This window comes from Notechis scutatus, chromosome 13, assembly GCF_049901735.1.
Source record: "Notechis scutatus isolate UNSWTSFEM ecotype Mainland chromosome 13, rNotScu1.2, whole genome shotgun sequence".
Classification (NCBI taxonomy): Eukaryota; Metazoa; Chordata; class Lepidosauria; order Squamata; family Elapidae; genus Notechis; species Notechis scutatus.
The window spans coordinates 10,981,325-11,006,348 of NC_142021.1; the positions used below are offsets into that span (position 1 = coordinate 10,981,325).

The 25,024-nt window shown below is 44.7% G+C and overlaps 1 protein-coding gene across 1 annotated transcript in view; it reads right to left on the reverse strand.

The window, feature by feature from the left end:
- Window positions 1-25,024, reverse strand: part of LOC113425230 (transmembrane protein 132B-like) — a 157,166-nt gene that overhangs the window by 46,094 nt on the left and 86,048 nt on the right. The window contains exon 3 of the mRNA XM_026687284.2: window positions 14,268-14,454. Coding sequence (XP_026543069.2) covers window positions 14,268-14,454 — 187 coding nt within the window. The remainder of the gene's footprint in view (window positions 1-14,267; window positions 14,455-25,024) is intronic.

Below are 25,024 nucleotides of genomic sequence, written 5' to 3' on the forward strand. Positions count from 1 at the left end.
CAAGAAAACAACCACGCTCAGAGAGCAATGACAACCTCACCGTTCAACCCAGAGCTACCAATATTCTCTTCTGTTGGTAACACACCGTAATTGTATGCAGGTAAGGCTGATGGATTTCAAGGAGGCCTATCAAATAAAACAGCATTGGATTGCAATGCAAATCTGGGCATATTTATTCAGAAGTCTCGGGGCATAAGCTGATGTAAGCAAGCTTGGAGCTACAGCACTTGTCCATCCGAATAAACAGGAAACTGCAGGAAAGAAGCCAAGAGATTCTTCATTCCTTGGGCATCGTCTGTCTTCTTTCTTAAGTAGAAGATGTTAAATGTTAACAGCATTTACTGGGGGTACTACAGATGGCTGAATCCACCCAGGATAAAATCCCAGAAGTCTTTGGGAAAATGTAACCCTTTTAGAAAGCTGTGTTTTGAAGTGCTTTCTAATACCAGCTGAAACAAGACATGAATAAATCCAAGAGAATAAGACAATAATGGCAGGCATGTCAACAACAGCTGGCTTACTGATGAAATTTAAATTCAACTCTGAGCCTATTGAGGGAGAAACCCAATACAGATCCTTAGAAAAGACCTAGCGAATTCAATAACAACCCTTGGGGGAATTATTCCTTGCTTATGTTCACCGATACATTGTTTGATCTCCTTATCTATCAGCATAAATGCTTTATCATGCTTGAGATGTTAAAAGATCTTTTCCGTTGCCAGATCTAAGGAGATTATCTAAAGCAGAGAGGTCAAAAACGCTGGTCAGGGAGTCAGATGCAGCTTAAAAGATCCTCCTTGACATATGACAGGTAGGTTCGAAACAGACCAAAGCTCTAAGCATTGTCTCTGGGCTTCAAATGGAGCGGCCAGATCTGCAGAGGATTTGGTGAAGGCACAAGAATCCAAGGGCCGGATGAAAGGAAGGAGAATTTCACTGAAACTTTAGGAGACAGAATCCAATAGAAAAAGCTCTTTCACTATATAGGATCAAATTTCAGAGGGACAGGTGAAAATGTGTCATAGAAGTACCCAACTGGTCAGGTAGCTCTTGCCTTACGGATGCTGAGATTCCACCTTTTTCAGCCATAAAACAAAGTAGAATAGGGTAACAGAGTTGGAAGGTACCTTGTAGGTCATCTAGTCCAACCCCCTGCTTTGGCTGGAGACGCTACACCAATTCTGACAGATGGCAGTCCAGTCTCTTCTTGAAAGCTTCCAGTGATGAAGCTCCCACAACTTCCAAGGGCAACTTCTGTTCCACGGGTTGGTTGTTCTCCCTGTCAGAAAAATTCTCCTTACTTCCAAGTTGAATCTTTCCTTGATCAGTCTCCATCCATTGTTCCTTGTTTGGCCTTTGGGTGCCTTAGAAAATAGCTTGACCCCCTTCCTCCTCTCTGGGGCAGCCCCTCAAATATTGGAAAGCTGCTATCCTGTCTCCCCTGGTCCTTCTCTTCCCTAGACTAGCCAGGCCCAGTTCCTGCAACCGTTCATTGTATGTTTTAGCCTCCAGTCCCCTCATCATCCTGGTTGCTCTTCTCTGCACTTTTTCCAGAGTGTCGACATCTTTTCTACATTGTGGTGACCAAGACTAAAGACCAACCTTCCTTCCTTCCTTCCTTCCTTCCTTCCTTCCTTCCTTCCTTCCTTCCTTCCTTCCTTCCTTCCTTCCTTCCTTCCTTCCTTCCTTGGAAGATGGTGACTTAAGACTCTTTCCAATCTCTGTTTCACAGTCGAGGTTGCAGGGCAAAATGGCACTGTGGCAAATACCCTACTTACGGTCACTCATGCCCTAGTCACTTCCCATCTTGACTATTGCAAGGTGCTCTACATGGGGCTGCCCTTGAAGAACATCCGGAAGATCCAGTTGGTGCAAAATGCAGCATGGTTTTATGCAGACCCTGGTGTGCACATGTATTACCTCTCCTGTGGGAGCTGCATTGGTTGCTGATTTGCTTCCGGCTGCAATTCAAGATGTTGGTTGTCCCCTTTAAAGCCCTTCATGGCTTGGGACCAGGTGATCTGAGAGAACATCTCCTGCCAGTCACATCCACCCAACCCATCAGAGAGGGGAGGCAGGGAATGTTACGGGTCCCATCCCCGAGAGAGATACACCTGGTGGGACCCAGAAGGGCCTTCTCCGTGGTGGCTCCGTCTCTCTGGAACATCATGCCGCCAGAAATTAATCTGGCCCCCACTCCACACACTCTTCCAGAAGGCACTGGAGACCTAGCTCTGCCAGCGAGCCTGAGGAACCCAGAGTGGGATGGAGCCCATCAAATGGCTCGTGTGATGCATTGTCGCCAGGGTGAGGGGGCATGGGATCATTTTATGAATTTATTCCATGATTATTCACTTCCATTGTTTTTACTGTTTTCTATATGAGGCTTTTATCTTCCTGCAAGCCACCTTTGAGTCGCCACATGCAAAGAGGCGGCAATGTAAATTCCCTGAAATAAATGCATCAATGAATAAACAATAACAGAGCAAAAACAATGGCAAGCAGATTTTCTAGATACACAAACACACCCGCCCACCCGCACAAACACACACACTTTAGCGTGGCCAGCGATTGGGGAAAAAAAAAAAAAACAATCCAAAGATGCAGAAGCTCTTTGCTAAAACAGCAGCTTTGTTTATCTTCTGAGCTCACTCGCTTCTCCTTACCGGCAAGTAAAGTGGGCCATGGGGAATTAAAAAGGCTTCCAAAATTCTATTTTTAACATCAGATTCATCAGCGTGTAATTTACCATCACATCATCCCTGTCTCTTGACACTTGTTATTTCTATTTTGTGTGCATATCCTGATGTTGGCCGTGAACATTTTTGATTCTGCTTTTACTTGTATTAGATTCGGAGGGTGGGGGGCAGAGGAAGGGCGGGGAGAAGAAAAGACGGGAGTGATTGACGCTCAAAAATTTATTATCTTTATTCCTTAGATCGTAACCCCAGTTAATGATTTATCTTTATTCCTTAGATCTCTTTTGCTCCTCAACAAAAGAGGCCTCCAAAAATCTGAAAGATAGATTGGACTCAGAGATCTTTTCACAAGCTCTTCCAGGTACGTTTTACAGATAATCAGAGTTGGAAGGGACCTTGTAGGTCATCTAGTCCAGTGGTCACCAGCCAGTGTGCCAGGGACCACTGGTGGTCCATGAGAAAATTTTGGTGGTCTGCAGAGAAATGTCACCCCTAAAGCACCACCCCCCCAAGCAATTAATGTGGAGTGTGAAGGATGTGTGTTTGTATTGATTTTCATGGTCATGATGTGCACTGAAGATGGTGTTTGATTTTGTTGTACGAGGTGCAAGGACAATAAAGTCAACTAACTAACTAATCCAGGCTGCGCGGGAACACAAGGCCCGTGGGAACACAAGGCTTGCGTCGCCTGCATGGCGAACCACACGAGGTAGGGAGGGGAGGGGGAAGGGCAGGGAGGGGAGGGGAACTTGCCCCACTCGCCCCACACATCTCGCCTGGCCACCGGGCTGCTTCTTTCCGCTTCTTTCTTCTTCTGCTTTTGGCTACACGCAAGGAAAGCAGCCAAAGTCTTTCTTTCTCTCCCCCAAACTCTGCCAGAAATGAGTCTTTGGGACCCTGCAAGGCATCCTGCTTCAAGACTCATTTCTGGTGGGGTTTGGGGGAGAGAAAGAAAGACTTCTGCTGCTTCTGCTGCTTTCCTTGCACGAAGCCAAAAGTCTCTCTCTCTCTCCCCCGCTGAGAATGGAGCTGGAGATGGTATCCTGTGATCCCAAATAAAGAACGATCGATCAGTAGGAAAACAGGGTGGGGGATTTTCCTGCAGATTTTTTTGGGGGGATTTTCCCAGGGTCTCTGGTCCACGGGATTTAAAGTTATGAGTTTGGTGGTCCCTGAGGTCCAAAAGGTTGGCGACCCCTGATCTTGTCCAAATCCTCCCCCCCCGCGCCTAAGTAGGAGACCCTACACCATTCTTTGAAATCCCTAATAAACTCACCCAATAACTACATCAAACCTAACATTAAAATATCCCTTCCAAGCCAGAGTCAAGGTGGTAACTGGTTTGGAGAACAAGCCTTGAGCTGAAGTATTAAAGGATCTGAGGAGTTAAGAAAGAATTTCTTGACAGTGAAAACAATTAATCAGATGGGACAGATGGCCTCTCAGAGTTATGGCTGATCCATCACTGAAGGTCATCCAGAAGAAACTGGACACCATTTGTCCCGGGTGGAATAAGGTCTCCTGTCTTGGGCAAGTGGGGACTAGAAGACCTCCAAAGTCCCTTCTGGCCCTATGATTCTATGATATGTTTCCAGGACTTCTGCATACGTTCAGTTACTTTTATCACCAGTTTCTGAGCTTGGCCAAGAGCGTATGAGGGATAGGATGTTTTAGAAGAACAAAATCTACCCCTCCCCTAGACACACACACACACACACCTCAGAAAAAAAAGATAAATGAATAAGGCATTAGAGGCATTAACCTTGGGCAACTGTTTGAAGACCCTGGATGGGGAAAGCTCTCAACTGGTCCCATATGTTCGAACAGCTGCTCTGATATTTTTAAGATAATTGTATTTGGCAATTTAATGATTTCGAAGGTAACTGTTCTAAAAATTTGGCATATATATATATATATATATATATGCATGTGTGCCAAATTTTTAGAACAGACACACCCACCCACACACACACACACAGAGAGACACAGATACACACACACAGAGACACAGACACACACACAGCACACACACACATATATATATGTAAAACTTAAGAAAACTTAAGAAAACACACACACACACACATGTGTGTGTGTTTTCTTAAGTTTTCAGGTACTACAGGGCACACACAGAGGCTTGGGGAGGGTGAAAATCGGGCCTCCTGGAAGTTCGGAAGGCCGGAAATGAGCCCATTTCAGGCTTCCGGAGAACCTCTGGAGCCCCTGGAGGCCATTTTCACCCTTCTGGAGGCTCGAGGAAAGCCTCCGGAGCCCCGGCAGGGCAAAAACATTCCCCCCCATGCCATGGTGCAGGAGGCCGACTAGGCCACGCCCACTCTGCCCACGCCCACTCAGCAACCAGTCAGAGAACCTGTTGCTAAACATTTTGAAGCCCACCCCTGGCTACATTCGGGGAGGTCTCACACGGTGGGGCTTCTCTGCTGTAGCACCCCCTTTGTAGAACATCCTTACCCCTGAAGTAAGCCCTGAAGCCTTTTGACCTTCTGAAAGTTTCTTAAAACTTGGTTGTACCAACAATTTGCTGATCTGTCAGGGAACATTTTAGCCAATCCAATTATTGGAAGTGTGGTCATGTGAACAGGGAACTTTTTTCCATATGTGGTGGACCTGCCCTAAAGCTAAGAATTATTGGCTCAAAATTAAGAATTGGCTTGAAGAAATTGTAAAACAGAAAACTGCATTGAAACCAGAGATATTCCTATTGGCTATATTAAGAGATAAAATTGGCAAAAAAAAATATCAATATATCATACTCCATATAATAACTGCAGCAAGAATTGCCTATGCCCAGAATTGGAAATGTGATAATATTCCTTCTGACACCCTGATAATAAAAAAAGGTTTTAGAAAGTGCAGAGATGGATAGGCTATTGATGGAAGATCTGGAACCTTATGGTATAACTGATTAGAAAGTAGATGTAAAGTAGATAAACGAAAGAAAGGTAGGAGTTATGGTAAGATGAAATAACACTGCGTATAACTATGTGAATAATTATGTCAATAAATCAATATAAGCCTTAAACTGAATGCAGAAATAACTGTAACAATACTTAGTAATAACCTACATATTTAGGAATATGTCAGTGGGAGTGAACGCTGTTATGAATACTCTGTAATGAGTGGAAATATGTTTTTAATTGTGAAAATATGATCAATAAAAAAAAATTATTTTATTTTTTAAAAAAACCTTGGTTGTACCATCAAGCCTGACGGACCGTGGAATTATTTGAGTTGGTTCCCTTCTTATTAACCTCTCCTTGTCTCATATTTTTGTTCTTGTTTAGCTTGGTTTTTCATATAGAGTTTGCAGAGAGGAGGTGGGGCAGAGCTGTGGTATCCTTGATGTTTTCTGAGCTTGGTGGTTTTCCTTGCAGAGGTTTGGTTACCCAGCTACGGAATGTCATCAGTGCTATCAGATTATCCCTGCTCCCTGCTAGCACTGATGATGTTCTATAGTTGGGTCATGAAACGCTTGCAAGAAACAACCAAGCTCAGGGAGCACCAAGGACCTCACAGTCGTTCTCCTCTTCTTTCTTCTCCTTCTCCTTTTCCTCCTCCACCCCACAATCCCCACTCCCTTCTAGCACTGATGATGTTACCTAGCTGGGTCGCGAAACGCCTGCAAGAAAACAGCCAAGCTCAGAGGGCACCGAGGACCTCTCATTTCAACCCTGAGCTATAAATATTCTCCTTTATGAGTACGGGCTTGGTTTAAACGAATAGCTACTACGGTTTATATGCGTCCGTGTCAGAAGCTCTCTAACGCTTCCCATAAAAAATCTCTGCACAAATCAATACTACGGGTGCATTTCCCCGTATATGTAGCTTTTGTTTTATGCGAGTGCAGCGCCTTCAAAAACGTAATAATGGAGAAATAGCTCTCTTCATCCTTTAATTCTGAAATGCAGAGGGAGACAATTAGCCCTTACTAATAAGGTTTACACACTGTCGCAGATAAGACAGAATTGTCATTTTTAGTGTCTGGTCTGTTATTTTCCAAGCCGGATTTAATTCACAATAATGTCGTAATATCTGCAATTTCTTTGCCGGTTTACAAATAATACCCTTTTGACGAGACCTCGGGTTCAGATTTCTGCCCTTTGCTGCTGAGCCACAGAAGTGGAATGCCAAGCTAATTGGCAATAAAACTAAAAGCAACTGTCCAAAAATTGCGTAGGGAGAAATATTATCTACACAGCACCAGCCAAACTCTCAGCCAACTGTTAAGAAGTGCAGATACTTTGGAGGGTGGGGGGTGGCTGAGAAGAGCTAAAGTTTGGGCACTTAAATGAGGCTTTTCTTTACTTTTTCTTTTTTTTCTTCTTTACTTTTGACTGCTCATTTTGTTTTATTAAGTGACTGGAGCGCCTCTAACACAACAGAAATAATTTTCAGGTGAGGTAGCATGAGAACGAAGGGTAGCTTAGCCAGTCAAAAGAACACCCCTCCGTAAGAAGGTCAGCCAGCCAAAATTTCCCTTCAGAAGCCCGATGGGATGTATTCGCTTTACGGGCTGACCAACCCAATCAGGTGCAAAGTCGCACAAAGTCATTAAGGAGGACCGAAAGCAAGATAAACTTTTCCCGGCTGGTTGGGAAAAAATGGGCCCAGGGGGAAATTAGAGACAATGAACTCGCTGATCACTGACGCTAGACAGCGCATCAAATGAGAATCTGGGCTGATGCCACAAGAGAGAGAATTGAAGGTGGGGACAATGTTTCAGACAGAGGGGAGGGAGGGAGGGAGAGAGGGAGGGAGGGAGAGAGAGACAGAGAGAGAAAAACAGAGAGGGGGGGAAACAGAGAGAGAGAGAGACAGAGACAGAGACAGAGACAGAGACAGAGACAGAGACAGAGACAGAGAGAGAAACAGAGAGACCGAGACTGAGAGACCAAGAAAGAGAGAGAGAGAGAGAGAGAGAGAGAGAGAGAGACAGAGAGACAGAGAGACAAACAGAGAGAGGGAGAGGGAGAGGGGGAGGGAGGGAGGGAGGGAGGGAGAGAGAGAGAGAGAGAGACAGAGACTGAGAGACAGAGAGAGAGAGACAGAGAGAGAGAGACAGAGAGAAACAGAGACAGAGAGAGAAACAGAGAGAGGGAGGGAGGGAGGGAGGGAGGGAGGGAGAGAGAGAGAGAGAGAGAGAGAGAGAGGAGAGACTTGATAAGCATATTTGTAGCTCAGGGTTGAACTATGAGGTCCTTGTGCTCTCTGAGCTTGGTGGTTTTCTTGCAGACGTTTCAGGACCCAACTAGGGAATATCATCAGTGATAGTGGGAGTGGGGTGTGCAGCAAGGAGGAGAAGGAGGCCTGTGAGGTACTTGGAGGAAGAGGAGAAGAAGGAGAAGAGGAAGAGGAGAAGGAGAAGGAGGTATCCTGGGTCCTTGGATATTTTCTTGCAGACATTTCATGACCCAACTAGAGAACAACATCAGTTCTAGAAGGGAGTGGAGGAGGGGAAAAGGATGAAGGAGAAGGAGATGGAGAAGGGAAAAGAGAAAGAGAAAGAAGGACTGGTGTTATCTGAACTTGGCTGTTTTCTTGCAGACGTTTCACGACCCATCAGAATTACAAAGGAACAAGGTTTGCTCTCTTAGAAAGACGACTTGGAAAGAATCTTTGAAAAAGGAGACAAATTCCCACATTCCTGTTGTTCCACGATGGGGCCAGGGGTAAGCTATGGGCGTGCCTAAGTCATCCTTTCTATCATTTTGAATGAACTGGATCAAACAAGGGAAGAGGGGGGGGGAAATGCTGCGATTAGGAACGTTGCAGAAATGAAAACAACTCTTCCTCGAGCAATGGAAATTTCTCCGCTTTTTTTGGACCAAAGCCTGCCAGAGCTAGTAACCCCTTTTCACTCACTCTGGCTATATATCATCAGTGAAAAATATTCTCCACGGGTTGCATTACCCCCTGAACAGCGATACCTGGAAGCATTTTGGCTACTTCTGCCCAAATATGCCGAAATTGATGTACTCAGCAATTTTTTCCCCCCTTCAGGCTTGAGTTATCGAGAAGGCGGCTTCTTTTAAGGGCCATTTTTCCTGGTTGTTCTTGTCAGCAGTTCAGCCTTTGGGCAGCTTAGAATGGAGTGGAGGGAGAAGGGCAGAAACACCCATTATTCAATTTCCCATTTAAAAGAAATCTTACTGGAGTATAGAAGACCATCCACAGTTCGAAGGGATTCACAATATTAGCCCGCCATTAATCAAAAGAAAGAGCGTGTTTGTAGGGGTGGGTGGGGAACAGGATTTCCAAAGACAGGGATGGAAAAGATTTATGGAGGATGGGTCATCTTCAACATATGACCACAGTCGGGACGAGAATTTCCCCATGTTAAGCAAAGCGGGCGTTAAGTCAGTCCTGCCTGATTTTACGGCCCTTAGGGTTGTTAAGTGATTCGCTGGAATCGTTAAGTGGATTGTGCATGGGTAAAGCTTCTCCCCTCAATTTCCTGTGTCAGAAACCAGCCAGGAAAGTCTCAAACAGCAATCATGTGCAGTGTGATGACCCAAAGGGGCATGGCACAAAGGCAACACAGTCAGATAAACAATAAGAGTCCCTTTATTATCTCCAACTTGCCCCCCAGTGTCCAGGTTACCTTCTGGCTGGAGAAAAACTCTCCCAGGAACAGCCTTTGACTGCAGAAAATTAAGTCCAAAACATGGTCAACACAAACTGCAACTTAAAATCCAAACAAGCCAAACTGAAGTAATTAGTTTGGCAGGGCAGGAGCAAGAATTTCAAACTTGAAAGCACGGCAAAACTCATATGGTTGGGAAGATGCCAGGAACACAGATAAGCCATGACAACACAGGATAAAGTCACATTTGCTCCCAGCAGCTGCCGCACACAGCCTGCCTTTCTTATCAACTGTCTTCCCAGCTACGGCTAATGAAGGGAATCAGGGCCCTTTTCTCCCCCGTAAGCCAAGCAACCCACATTGTTCTCTTCTCCATTCCTCCCTGCGTGCCCTAGGATAAAGAGGGGGTGGGCCTGAACTCAGTCTCCCTTGTTCTACCTCTCTCCTGCTCTGCCCAGCTGGACTTTGCCCTTCTCCAGCCAACGAAGCCACACTCCCACTCCCTGTCAACTGTCTGGCTTCCTCCTCGGATTCAGACTCTGACAGGGGCATGACATGCATAGATGCATCCAGCGAGACTGACATGCAACATGCATGTAGAAATCCAGACTTGGAGTTCAAACGGTGCTTGTGAGTGTGCACGACACACTTGCCAGGAACACCTTAATGGTCTGCTCTTCACACTTTAGGTGGAAGTATAGCTTCGTTGCATTCCTCTGTCCTGGAAACCATGGTTTTTACGCTGGATGATTTGAGGTTGACCGTTAACATTTCTTCTAAAAATAAGTCAAGAAAGCTATTGGCTGCTGAAATATTGTCGGGCACAAAATTGCCCTTTTGCAGTCTATGGGATAATTGCTAGGCTGGGATATTGCAACTCCTTGGGAATTGATCGGTATGTAGGCCCCACACTAAGAAGATTGGAAAAGTGCTTAGTGTGTTAATAATGGCATATAAGTATCCGGCAGGAGGCAGCCCATTGAGCTGTTAACTCTTGGCTGGGCAACTCGGTGTCTGTTATTCTGCCGTTGAGCTATTTCTGCCAGGATTCAGCCCAATGAGAGTTAATTTCTCAAACAGGTGGTGAAAAACAGCAGGATGGGAGATCTGACAGTTTGAAAAACAAAGGAGAGATGGAGACAGGCTCAAAAGAGAAGGCCAAACAACACAACATTACCGCTCGGTGGAGATTCTCCATTGTGTCACAACAGGAGCTGAAATTTCAGACATTGGTTTGCTACGTTCTTTCAACAAGTATTACTTATCTCTAATTTCCGGATTGTTTTTTGGTTTTTTTTATCAACTTAGTTCCTTCTGGCCTATGACATAAAGCTTGATGGAAGTTTTTGAATGGAAGACTTTTGAAATGCCAACTGGAAAGTTGGAGAACAGCCGACTGGATGGAACAAAGTCTACAGCATGTTCAGGAGAAGTTTTAGCTCAGTGTTTCGATCTCTCACTTTCCAGGCAGCAGGTAACAGATAATTAGAGTTAGAAGGGACCTTGTAGCTCATCTAGTCCAACCCTCCACCCAAGCAGGAGATCCTACACCTTTTCTAACAGATGGGAGTCCGGTTTCTTTTTGAAAATCTCAAGTGATGGCACTCCCACAACTTCCGAGGGCAAGCTGTTCCATTGCTTGATTGTTCTCACTGTCAGAAAGTTTCTCCTTATTTCCAGATTGAATCTCTCCTTGTTCAGTTTCCATCCATTATTCCTTGTCTGGCCTTCGGGTGCCTTGGGAAACAGCTTGGCCCCTTCCTCCTCTCTGTGGCAGCCAATCAAATATTGGAAGACTGCTCTCATGCCTCCCCTGGTCCTTCTCTTCACTAGACTAGCCAGGCCCAGTTCCTGCAACCTTTCATTGTATGTTTGAGCCTCCATTCTCCTAATCATCCTGGTTGCTCTTCTCTGCACTCTTTCTAGAGTCTCAACATCTTTTTTTTATAGTGTGGTGACCATAACCTGGTTTCAGGCTTAGTTCTCTGCACCTACAACTCAAGGTTTTGTTTGAACTATATGGACCAGAAACAGACCATCTTCACACCTTGAACTATTCCAACCATGCCAAAGCAAATAAAGATGATTAGGGGACTAGAGGCTAAAGTGTATGAAGAATGGTTGCAGGAATTGGGTATATCTAGTTTAATGAAAAGAAGGACTAGTGGGGGCAGGATAGCAGGATTCCAATATTTGAGGGGCTGCCACAAAGAAGAGGGGGTACAATCCATTTTCCAAAGTACAAAAGAGCAAGACAAGAAGCAACGGATGTTAACTAATTAAAGAGAGAAGCAACCTAGAACCATGGAGAAATTTTTTGACAGAGAACAATTAACCAACGAAACGGGTTGCCTGCAGAAGCTGTGGGTGCTCCATCACTGGAGGTGTTTAAGAAGAGATTAATGATCATTTGTCTGAAATGGTATGGGGTCTCCTGCTTGAGCAGGGGGTTGGATGAGAAGACCCCCAAGGTCCCTTCCAACTCTGTTGTTTGAAGAGCCAGATGCCGAGTTGAAAAGACTTCGAGAAACTTTGCACTTGACTCTTCTGGATACAAGTTGCTGCATTTGTTTAGATGACAATTAGCATTTGCTGGCACGCCAAGCCTTGCTTGAGATGGAAACGTCTGTTGCTCTGTTCCTGGGCAACTTCATTGCTTCTCTTTCTTGGCAGTCAACTGTCCCTAATAATTGATTCTTTCAACATCTGGTGTGCAGATTAACATGTGAGATCTAATGGTCCCCAAAATGGAATGGCAATTCATTTTCATTGGGCTTAATAAAATAACCAAGAGAGGTGAGGGATCCAGGGTGTCAGGAACAGTTTAAAAACCCGTTTTTCTCTCCTCCTATAAAGCAGCAAAGAACCCACTGACCACATTATGGATCATTACTTGGCCAAAAGAACTTGCTTCTCCAGACAGATAATTAAATGTGTAGATAATTTTCTAGCGTATGAGCTCATGGGAAACCAGGTTTTTACTTCCACACTGATCTCTAATAAAACTCATTTCATTATGCTTGGTTTAATCCCTCAATGGGAACCTAGTCCAATTTATCTCTCACAACATCTATCCATTCACCTTTAGGACATCTGCCCGACATTGTGAAAATGGTTATGGGTCACCAGAATTCCTCTTTTTGATGTTCCTCACCATCAAGATGTCAGCCTTGGAAGCCATATTTCACTTAGAAGCTTCAAAGCTGCCACATTTAGTGCCTGGGAATTTGGGAGGGGGGATTTCATAGAGAGTAGAAGATTAGGCTCAACATCCTTTCTCACAAGTCAAGGACAAGTTACCCTGCACCTGGAGAGAAGTGTCTAGAGCAGTGGCGGCTAACCTTTATGGGCCCTGTGTCAAAAATTGTATGCGCGCTTGCGTGCACACACTCACATGCCAGCATCCAGAAGGCAATGTGTGTGCCCCCCCATGCCCCCTGCACATGTGTGCACGATCCCCCCCCCCCCTTACCTGCACTGTGCACCTCCCAGTTGATTTTCGGCCCATTTGAGGCCTTTTTTGGCCTCCCACAGGCTCAAGGGAAGCCTCTGCAGCCTTTGCAGGCCGCGAAATGGGCCCGTTTTGTCACTTCTGCTATTTCTGGGAATACCAGAAGTGACAAAACAGGCCTGTTTTTCAGCCTCCAAAGGCTGCAGAGGCTTCCCTCGAGCTCTGGGAGACCGAAATTAACTGGGAGATGTGCGCATGTGCACAGTGCAGATAAGTTTGTCTGTGGCTCACATGCCTGCACAAATGGCTCTGTGTGACACCTGTGGCACACATGTCATAGGTTCACCTTCCTGGGTCTAAAGGAATGTCTCCATTTGGGACGAAGATTTGATTGGGCCATGTGATGGACTAGTGGGTGCAAGCAATGGATCTTTGATTTCTCCTTTGGGAAAGGAAAACCCGGAACTCTCAGATTCGGGTTTTCCCAGATATGCCGATATGACAACTCTAATAAAATGGAACTTTGAGAAAATGCCTGACTCGGAGTTTATTGGTTTGGAGTTGGTTAGTTGGAATGCTGACATAAGAAGTTCTTTGTCTCTAGAGCAGGGGTATCAAACTCAAAGCTGGCGGGCTGGTTCCAGCCCGTGGAGTGCTTATATCCAGCCCACGGGGCTAGCCTGGGTAAACAGCAAAGGACCCGGCCCCTTGGTGCCTCTGTGGGCGAAAACTGCGCTCAGGGAGGACACGCACGTCCCTCCCCTGCATCCCATTTTCAGCTGTGACCGCCTCCCTGCAGCCTTAAAAACAAAAGGAGAAATGTTTCCCCCTTTGCATTGGAACCTGCAAGAAGGGACAGAAGGAGAAAGAGGAAAGACAAAGGAAAAGAAGGCAAGATGGTAAGAGAGCAAGGAAGGAACAAAAAAGAAGGAAAGAGGGGAAGGAAGAAGGAAGGAGAAGGAAGGAAGGAAGGAAGGAAGGAAGGAAGGAAGGAAGGAAGGAAGGAAGGAAGGAAGGAAGGAAGGAAGGAAGGGAAGGAAGGAAGGAAGGAAGGAAAGGAAGGAAGGAAGGAAGGAAGGAAGGAAGGAAGGAAGATTATAATGAAGTTGAGTTTGACACCCCTGCTCTAGAGGAATAATGTTGAGGGAATGAAAGGCTCATGAATCTTCCTGGTTGTCCAAGAAGATAAGATCAATGTTGGGCAAACTCTAATCTGCCTCTAAGTCTGAAGTGCCAAGTGAAACGGACCAAGAGTCTAATTTGACTTACAACCATTTTTTTTCCCCTGAAGACCAAAGACTGGAATATATCACTTTTTTTGTTGTTGTTATTGTTGTTAGCCTGGCCAGTTGGGTCTGATAGTACTAAGATCCAACCATGAAGAAATTCACCCTTTCGAGATTCTGTCCCTGTAAACTTACAACTGGTTTCATTTCCTAACCAGGTAGCCTCATCAGAAGGGAAATTTGGCAGAAACTTCACAAGGAAACTTTGTTTAAAACAAAACTCTTACCATCGCAAGTGGAACAATTCCCATGAACGTAGATTGGCTGACAAAGATCTCGGAGACCACCAGCTCACTCGCGGCCTCATCTCGAGGGTACTCGACCTGCCAGGTAATTTGCTGGGCTCCAGCCAACTCACTGCTGTTGTCGATTTCAAAATCCATTTGAAAGATCTCATAAGAAGTTATGTTGATCCTGGGAGGAGAAAAAGAAACAGAACATTACGAACTTCAAGTAGGACTTGTTTCTGTATTTTTCCTTTTTCTTTCTTTCTTTCTTTCTTTCTTTCTTTCTTTCTTTCTTTCTTTCTTTCTTTCTTTCTTTCTTTCTTTCTTTCTTTCTTTCTTTCTTTCTTTCTTTCTTCTTCCTTCCTTCCTTCCTTCCTTCCTTCCTTCTTTCTTTCTTTCTTTCTTTCTTTCTTCCTTTTTCTTTCTTTCTCTTTCTTCCTATCTATCTATCTATCTATCTATCTATCTATCTATCTATCTATATTTATCATCAGTCTGTCTCTGTCTATCTATGTCTATCTTTATCTCTATATCTATCTACCATCTGTCTGTCTCTGTCTGTCTGTCTATCTATCTCATGGTTTAAGAAACTGAATTTTATAAAAGGCCTTTTATTATTGTTATTGTTTGTTATTGTTATTGTTAGTTGTTGTTAGTTGTTAGTTGTTGTTGTTGTTGTTGTTATTGTTATTGTTGTTGTTATTATTATTATTATTGTTATTATTATTATTATTATTATTATTATTATTATTATTATTATTATTATTATTGGCTGTGATGTGGAGAAAAGGAGAAAAAAATTTAAGTCAAGCTCCCCAAAATGATGGCTTTAGAAAAGCTACCAGGAGAAAAAATAAGAAACATAACAGTATCTCTCTAGCATGCTTATAACAGAGGCAAATTCAAGAGCCTACAATGAAGAAAATTAAAGAGGTGAGGTGTTCCAGGCTAGAAGATCCAAAGGGACACTTGGGGATAGATTCAGAGGTGGGATTCAGCTGGTTCTGACCGGTTCTAGAGAACCGGTAGCAGAAATTTTGAGTGGTTCAGAGAACCGGCATATCCCACCTCTGACTAGAGATTTTACAGTCTCCTTCCCCTGCCACGCCCACCAAGCCACGCCCACAGAACCGGTAGTAAAAACAATTTGAATCCCACCACTGGATAGATTATCCTGGAGAAAGTCCATCTATGAGTTGACATGGACTTGGTAGAACATCATCAACCAGAAGCAGTCATTATGTAGACATTGGAAATGAAGCATTCTGTGAGTTCTCCTCCCACCCCAGACCTCACTTTAAACAGACACCTCAGCGTTCAGGATATTTTCCTGATACTTTTTCTTTTCAAGAGCACATCCCATAAGCCCAGCCGTGATACAGAAGAGAGTTGAAATCACAAGCCGTTCCCAACAGTATGCAAAGTGACCCAGATCAGGAGAAAACGCTTTCCATATTTTTCAGTACTCATTTGATGATTCTAGTGGAGTAAGAACAATAGCGATACATTCCTGATGATTCCAGCTTCAAAGTGCTGGATTATCCGTGCCTTTCTCTCTTTCCCTCTGCAGCCAATTTGCACACATTAAGCACTGCTGGCATTAAAAAGAGAAAGAGAGAAATTAGTGCAGCCCTTTTGTACTAATCTCTCTCTCCCTCCTTCTCTTTCTCACTTTCTCTTTCTCTCCCTCTGTCTTTCTTCCTCTCTCTCTCTCTCTCCCTTTCTTTCTCTCTCTCCCATCTCAATCCCCCTCTCTCTCCCCTCTCTGTCTCTTTCTCTCTCTCTCCCATCTCTTTTCTCTCTCTCTCTCTCTCTTTATTTCTCTCTCTCCCTTCTGTCTCTTTCTCTCTCCCCCTTTTTCTTTCTCTCTCCCCCTTCCCTCTTTCTCTCTCCCTCTCCCCTTCTCTCTCTCCCGCTCTCTTTCTCTCTTCCCCCTCTTTCTCTCTTTCTCTCTCTACCCCCTCCTCTCTCCCCTTCTGTCTTTCTCTCTCTCTCTCCCCCGCTTTCTTTCTCTCTCTCCCTCTCTCCCCATCTTCCTCCCTCCCTCCTCCCTCTCTTTCCTGCTGCTGTTTCACCTCTCAGAGCAATTCTCTGCTAATTAGATATTGTGTTAGAGAATAACTACCTTGCCCTTCTGTTTTAAACCAGAGACACGATTCACAGATTGAGCTGGCCTAAGAAGAGAAACCTTGGTCACCAAAGAACAGATGTTCTTCCATCCGAGGCCATTGTTTCCACCTATCAATTATGCAAACCAATCATTTAGCCTAAGTATTCAGGAACTCCAACCACAACACACAAACAACACACAAACAACACACAAATAAGAGGGAAATCAATCTGTGATCTTTGTTCCATATAGTTTCCCAGGTTGTGGCTATAAAAAAACAAATGCTAAAAGCTTCTCAAAGTTCTTTCTTTCCTTCCTTTCTTTCTCATACTCTATTCCTTCCTTCTTTCCTTCTTCTGTCTCCTTTTCTTTTCCTTCCTTCCTTCCTTCTTCCCTCCCTCCCTTCTTTCCTTCCTTTTCCTTTCCCTCCTTCTTCCTTTCTTCCTTCTTGTGCTCTATGCCCTCCTTCCTTCCTTCTCCCTTTCTTCTCTTTCCTCCCTCCCTTCTTTCCTCATGCTCCCTTCTTTCCTTCCTCTTCCTTTCCCTCCTTCTTCCTTTCTTCCTTCTTGTGCACTATGCCCTCCTCCCTTCCTCCTTCTCCCTTTCTTCTCCTCCCTCCCCCTTCCCTCCTCCCTCCTTCTCTGTCTTTCCCTCTGCAGCTTAGCTTGTTTTTAATGGCTCCTTAGCTCTAACCATCACCCGTTGACTCAGGTCCTTTCTAGAGTATTACAAATGATGGCTCCTTCCAACTCTGTCTTGGTAGGTAATTAACTGTCAATTCAAGTCAGGCCTCTTATCGGCTTGCCTGGGAGCTCAGCAAAACCCCTGAATTCAAGAATGACCCAGAGAGGGAAAAATTGGGGGAAACTAAATTGCCTTTATTTTACTGTTCAAGGAAGGTGAAGAATGGCACTCACAGAAAGCTTCTTATGCCAGTAAATATGTTATTACAATCCACAAAAAAGCTGAAAGTGTGTGTTCAGAGCCATCCTGGCATATGTCAGAGGAACAAAGGATGAAAATGATCTTCTTTGGTTGACCGGAGCAGGGGGGAAAAAGAACGGGATCTTGTTCTTTCTCTCACAACTGCCCGAGTCAACTAAACTGCCAAATAAAGCATCGGCCACACAACGAAGAGAATCCAACAGTGGAAGACATGGATGAGACCCTCAAAGGAAAGGCCAACCAATCCAGTCTACAGAACCTTCCCAACTAATTGACCTTCAGGACAGGGGAGGGGTGGGTTTGCACAGAGATGAACGGCGGAGATTCGATTCAAAGGCAATTTGATCGCATCTCTGAATCAAATGAACTTCTGGGATGAAATCAGCAAACGGATCTGATGCATAGAATCGATTCCATTGTCAACATTTACGAGTCAGATCACACTGAATCGAGGTGTCAAGCTTTTTGCTGTGGCAACTATTATCGCTGCTCAGCTTGGCAACGAACTAGTGGGTGGGGGGAGAAGAGGAGAGGGAGATAGAACTTAGGTTTCAGACCTCAACAGGCCAAGCGTGAGAACCAAGGATGTTTTGGCAGGTGTTTATCGGAGCCAGAAAGACTTTCTCATAACAACACCAGGAGATCCAATTGGACAATGTGACCTGCTCTGATTGGAGAGGGGCAGAATCTGAACTTTGACTGTGTGGGTTTCCGCGGGAAATAGCCAGATCTGGTTTTGCCCTCATCGGTGCCAAAATGATGTACTCAATAAAGTTTTGCATTGAGAGATTGGATCATCTCCGACATGCTTACTTCGGTTGGGTTTGTCTGTCGGAACCTTGACACAAGATTCAAATCGCATTAGGGCCAATTCACACCCTCTTGAGAACAGACAACTTCTTCAGGAGTAGGGTAGCTGAGACCACCAAAGCTGAGCAACAGCTTCCTTCTACAGCATAATAGGGCACGTCTCATTCCGTTGGTGCTCTCCAGGGTCCTGATTCTTTCGCTTTCTCTATTGCAGTGGTGGCTAACCTTTTGGGGCTCCTGTGCTGAAAAATTGTGTGCGCTTCTGCGCACACTCTCGTGTGCCAGCACCCAGAAGGCAATGCACGTGGGCCCCCCACGCCCCCTGGGCATGTGCGCGCGATTCCCCTCCCCCCAAAGCTGTTGCCCTCTTATCTGAACTGCACCTCCCAGCTGATTTTTGGCCTATTTGAGGCCTTTTTCAGACTTCCAGAGGCTTGAGGGAAGCCTCTACAGGCTGAAAAATGGGCCCATTTCGTCACTTCTGGTATTTCTGGAAAAAGGCCCGAAATCAGTTGGGAGGCGTGCACATGCGCAGTGAGGTAAGTTTGCCTGGGGCTCATGTGCCCGCACAAATGGCTCTGTGTGTGTGACCTGTGGCACGTGTGCCCTAGGTTCGCCATCACGGCTCTATTGCCTCCTTCCCAGAAAACCCTACTTCGACCTCATATGCAACGTTCGATCTTTCTTGTGAGAACAGCGCAACATCTGAAGAGCTGTCAGCTTCAATGTATACCTTCTAGCTAGTAAAGAATTCTTAGCAGAATAACAGAACAGAATAACACAATAATATTGGATGGAATGTTCATGGGTGGAGTAGGGTGTTACCTGCATTGAGTAGGTGGCCAAGGGGGGGTCAAAATACAAACATCCAACCAGTCACTGTGCAAACTTTGTGCCATGGTCTTCCTGGCTTCCCAGTCTTCTACTCGACCCCAAGTCAACCCATGGACCTCACATGGACCTTTTTGAGAAGCAAACATTCAGAATAACAGAGTTAGAAGGGACCTTGGAGATCTTCTCATCCAACCTCCTGCTCAAGCAGGGGACCATTTCAGACAAATGGTTGTCCAGTCTCTTCTTTTAAAAAATCTCAGTATTGGAGCACCCATAACTTCCTGGAGGCAAGTTGTTCCAAAGATTAATTGTTCTCATTGTCAGGAAATTCCTCCTTAGTTCCAGGTTGCTTCCATCCTTGATTAGTTTCCACCTTTGCTTCTTGCCCTGCCCTCAGGTGCTTTGGAGAATAGCTTGACTCCCTCTTCTTTGGGGCAGCCCCTTAAATATTGGAAGACTCTATCATGTTCTCCCTTTACATTAGTTATCTTAGTTCCATTGTAAAACACTTTGTCAGCTTTCTCTGAGCTAAATATTCTAAATAAATAGCAATATTCCAATATCTCAGGGGCCGCCCCGAAGATGAGGGAGTGTAGCTATCCTCCAAAGCACCTGAAGGCAGGACAAGAAGCAATGGATGGAAACTAATCAAGGAGAGAACCAACCTAGAACTAAGGAGGAATTTAGTTGACAGTTAGAACAATTAATCAGTGGAATGACTTCCCTCCAGAAGTTGTAAATGCTCCAACACTGGAAGTTTTTAAAAAGATGTTGGACAACCATTTGTCTGGGATGGTACGGAGTCTCCTGCCTGAGCAGGGGGTTGGACTAGAAGACCTCCAAGATCCCTTCCAACTCTGTTATTGTATTCTAAATGGGCTTCCAGTAGCTCCATCCACCAAAACAGGGGGGGGAAAAACCTGTTACTTTGAGTGTTGGGTCAAAAAAAAGCATGTTCCATCCACTCAAAAAGTCTTGCAAAGCATTTTTGCTAATCACAGATCTCCTCCACCCTCCCTCTTCTGCAAACTTAGCAGAATCCAAGTGTCCTTTTCAGAGAGAGAGAGAGAGAAAGAAAAAAAAAGAAGACAAAACTTTGGTAGGGATAAAGAACCAAAATATCCACGTGCGCTCGGGCCCATTATTTCTTCCAAGCGATAGGATGCCTTGTAATTTCAGGCAGCTGGCATGCTTGCTAATAAGTCCATTTCTATGGAAATGAGTTCGTAACTATTAATTTCGCCTGCTCCTGATCTATTCTTGATGTGCTTTTCAAATTTAGAAAAGCGATTCATGATTCTCTCAATTTGGTAATTACTGACTCCCTTTGATAAATCCTATCCAGTGTTTCAGACATGAGACGTTCATTAGACATATTTCTTTCAAGGGAGGGGGTGGGCTGGGGGGCGCGGGGGGGGTTGGAATAATAAAAAGGGCCACTTAGCTTTATTGCTTCCCCGCAGCCTTAAGTGAGCAGCTCCCGAAACAAAGCCCAGCCATAGAATTGGATGTTCGATTGTAACTTTTCGTCCCTCTCCCTCACCTCCGAAAATTTCTGCAGAGTTGTTTGTTTTTTGACAAAACTTGGGAGTCATCAAGGCAAACCTTTGCAAAGGCATTAAGGAGGGAGTTGGAGGAACAACACACTTTGAGTGCCCTTCCAAAACAGGCATAAATTCAAGAGAGATGGTATTGGCCTGTACCGCTCTTGAACACTTACAAATCTGGCTTTCTGAGGAGCCTGCGTTTGTGTCTTTTGTCGGTATCGCAACGGCAGCCAAGAACAGAAAAATTGCATTTGGCAAGAAACAGAGAGGTTCAAGCAATGCGGCGTTCAACACTTGGCCTGCTGGCGACAACTCTGTGGGTATAACGCTGTTTCTTTCTGGACAGCCCATGGCAGCCTAGAACTGTTTTGCAGACCGACAGGTATCAAGCATTCTTAGCACGTTTGGGAAGAATGCCCACATTCAAGGAAAAGGAATAGCTCACGGGGTGTGCCTCTTTGCAAGCTAAGGATGAAAAACCAGGGCAGTAGGACTTTAGATCTAATTTCAGAAAGGCGGTTTTTAAAAAGGCAGTAAGGCAATCCTGGGAAAAGACATGGCTGCTTTAAAGAGTTGGAGATAGGGGTTACATTTGTGTCTTGCTGGGGTAGGAAGGATTTTTTCAGAATTGAATGCAAAGCATTGCACAGTCACTTGGATCCTGCCTGCATGTCTTTCTCTCCTTCCTTCCTTCCTTCCCTCCCTCCCATTCATCTTTCTCTCACCTTCCTTCCTCCCTTCCATTCATTTTTTGCTCTCCTTCCTTCCCTCCCTCCCTCCCTTCCATTCATCTTTCTCTCGTCTTCCTTCCTTCCCTCCCTCCCTCCCTTCCATTCATTTTTCTCTCTCTCCTTCCTTCCTTCCTTCCCTCCCTTCCATTCATCCTTCTCTCCTTCCTTTCTCTGAGGAAGAATTCCAGCCTACAGATCTCTGAAGAACTACAGATTAAACTGCATTTTTCAAAACTGAAAGGAGTCATTTTTTGACTAGATGCCATTTTTAGATACCATTGGGTTTGGGTTTGAGTCTGGTGAGGGAGATTGGTGGTGGTGTCATGTGTTGTTTTGGGTCCAGTGTTGGTTTCCGTGGCTGGGATTCATTTGTTGATAAGGGCTAGTTTCCAGATGTCTGGTAGGCAGGAGGTATCATCCTGTTTATTCATGTTACTCAAACCCAAATCCACCCCATAGACAAAAGGCAACCACTGTCCAGAAACCAGACCACGGCTGCTTCACCAGCTGCCACACACCCCGACCCCCAAACCAAGCAAACTGACACACGCCATGAACACATAGCCAGGCCTCAAACTCAGAGCCAAACCAAAACCCAGAACGTCACATCACAGCCACCCGCCCAGGATACCACATCACGGAACTCAGGAGGTTACATCATAAAACCTCAGGATGTTACAACACAGCCAACGACCCAGGAGATTACAACACAAGACCCAGGATGTCACAACAATAGAACTCAGAAGGTCACCACACAGCCCATTACCCAGGTCATTACAACACAAGAGGCTGATAGACACATAGCCAATACCTGGGGTGGGATTCAAAAATTTAACAACCGGTTCTGTGGGCGTGGCTTAGGTGATGGGCATGGCTTGGTGGTCATGTTATTGGCTGGGTGTGGCCAACTCAATATCACTCACATCGAGGCACGCATCTCCTAGCCTGGCCTCTCATGACTATGGTGATATAGATGATATAGATATAGATATAGATATAGATATAGATATAGATATAGATATAGATATAGATATAGATATAGATATAGATATAGATATAGATATAGATATAGATATAGATATAGATAGATATAGATATAGATATAGATATAGATGTGCTTTTAAAGTTGTAGCAACGTTTCGCCAAATCTCATCTGCCATCATCAGGCTTGTGTATTGTGTTCGTCTGAATACCATACATATAAATACCCACGAAAACTTAAGAAAACATATATAGATATAGATATATAGATATTCTAAAGTACTACTGCACAATGTTAGTTAATAAATTACTTTTGATACCGGAATAATACCAGCCTCCTGATATGATTAATAAAGGAACAGGATCTTACAAGAGGCAAGATCTGCTTCCCAAGCATCTGTCATTAATAAACAAAAGATTTTTTTTTAAAAAAAGGATGGAAAAAGACATCCGTTACAAATCTACTGAGGAGGAGAACAGTTGGCTTACGGCAACAATGATGAGAAGAAGAAAAAAAACCAAACTTGCAACAACTGTATATTCAAAGGATGAAGGTCGCATAGGCTTTCAAACAAAGGTAAATTGAATAAATGATTTACAGCAAGGTGGTGAGGATATTAGGTTTTAACGGAGTAAAACAGAAATTTCTCGGTAGATTCTGTCTGGCCATTCTGCAAATGTTTTGAGAGCAAAAGAAGGAAATAATTTCCCCCTCCTTTTTGAAATTCATGGGGAAATCTGCAAAACTGAGTTTGACGAAACTCACCATGCTTTAGAAGATGGTTCTTTCACCCATCCTTGATTCAAAAGGGGCAAATCTTATTTTTTTTTCCCGTCCCCAACAGCCTCACAAGAAGAATAGTTTGCAGCAATCTGTCAATATTCTAACGTGGACATCCAGGTGGAAACGCCATAGGAAGGGAGGATCTAATACAGTGATGGCTAACCTTTTCAGCTTGGTGTGTCAAAAATCGGGAAAAAGTGTAGCCTTCCTCGGGTCGTGTGTCACTTCAAGAAATATCAATAATTTGGTTTATGATGGACTGGGCTGGGGTGATCACACAGGGCTGTGAAACTCGTCTCCCTGGTCTCAGGGCTGCAGGTGCAGGATGTGGGGATCGGAAGGCCACCTTACAGGGCTGTGAACCTCATGGATCTCCTTTCTTCCTGTAGCGTTCCTGAGGTAATGAAACTGACAAACCTCAGTTTATGGTGGTTAAAACTGGTTCTCTGCTGCAAAGATCTTGCGGCAGCGGTGACACCACGCCTCCACGCAACAAGCAGGGAGCAGGGATTGGAGCAGAGCACAGGCAGCCTCTAAATGTGCAGGTTTTCCCCACACCAACAGGCGTGTCAGTCAAAGTGCCTCGGCGTGTCACGAGTGACACGCGTGTCATAGGTTAGCCATCACTGATCTAATACATATTTTCTCAAGCTTGTCAAGATGTGTGGACTTCAACTCCCCAAATCCTATGGCAACTGAGGAGAGAAGTTACTTAAGGATGCCTTGGGTTTAAAAAAAAAAAAAAACACATTCAGTTGGTCTGGACCAATGTTTCTTTAGCATTGGCAATGTGAAGATGAGTGAACTTCAGCTCCCAGAATTCCAAGCTGGCTGAGGAACCCTGGGAGCTGAAGTCCATAGATCTTCAAATGAACAAGGTTGAGAAACACTGGCCTAGTAGCAGTGGCGGGATTAAAAAAAAAATTTACTACTGGTTCTGTGGGCGTTGCTTGGTGGGCGTGGCAGGGGAAGGATACTGTAAAATCCCCATTCCCTCCCCACCCCACTAACCTGTTTTCCAGCTCCATTCTCCTGTGCAGGGAAACCAAAGGAGACTCAGCCAATCAACTGGGACTCAATGGGAGGCAGAGAATAGATGGGGTTGGTGGAGCCAGTCAGAGGTGGCATTTGCCAGTTCTCCTAATTTTTGCTACCGGTTCTCCACAACTGGTCCTAACTGGCTGAATACCACCTCTGCCTAGTAGGTCTTACAGTTTGAGGACAATAGCCAGGACATTTTTAAAATGTTTTTTTTTTTTGATTGGCCATTGGCTTCACCTCTACTGTATGCCCTGCTGTGATGTTTTGAAAATACCCTACACAAAGATTCCATGACCTGATTTTTGTGTAGGCCACCATATAGTCCCAGCCCATGGACTTATTCTCAGTTGTATAGTATAGCTGCAAAACCAGACTTGTGACACCTGTTGTGTGCTCAGCTGATGAAAATAATAAACCTGGGTAATAAGAAAACATCGGAAGCACCCAGACTGGTTGGTGCTGCCAATTCGATTCCATTTTTCTTGCTAACAACGTACAATAACTCCCCGTTTATTTGATTTTATCAGCCTCGTTGTGACAAGCCAAGAGGGAAGAAAGACAATTGCGTCAATTATTTTTATTAGTTTCCTTCTAGGGTGTGGGAGCGGGGTGGGGGAGGCTGCCCTTGCTACCAGCATGAAGCCTCCAATGCTGTTAAACTTGAAAAGATGATTCCCAGGAGGAGACACGGAGAGATGGAATTCCCAGTGGGAAATTCTGGATAGAAGTCAGGATAGAAGAGTCAAGTCAGAAGAAAGAATGAAGGAGAACCTCAAAAGTCGAGGTCAGTCAAGGCTCCAGAAATCCAGAACAGCTCAGGAGGATCACCCTGTGGGCTTCCCAAATCAGGAAGGCCTTTGGCTGTTTCCTATTCAAGAGAAACAAGAGGACTACAACGGGCAGAATTGGTCCAACTTTTTAAAAGAAGTGAACCTCTGAAATTCAGGCCCTCACCACCAGTGATCAGATGGCAG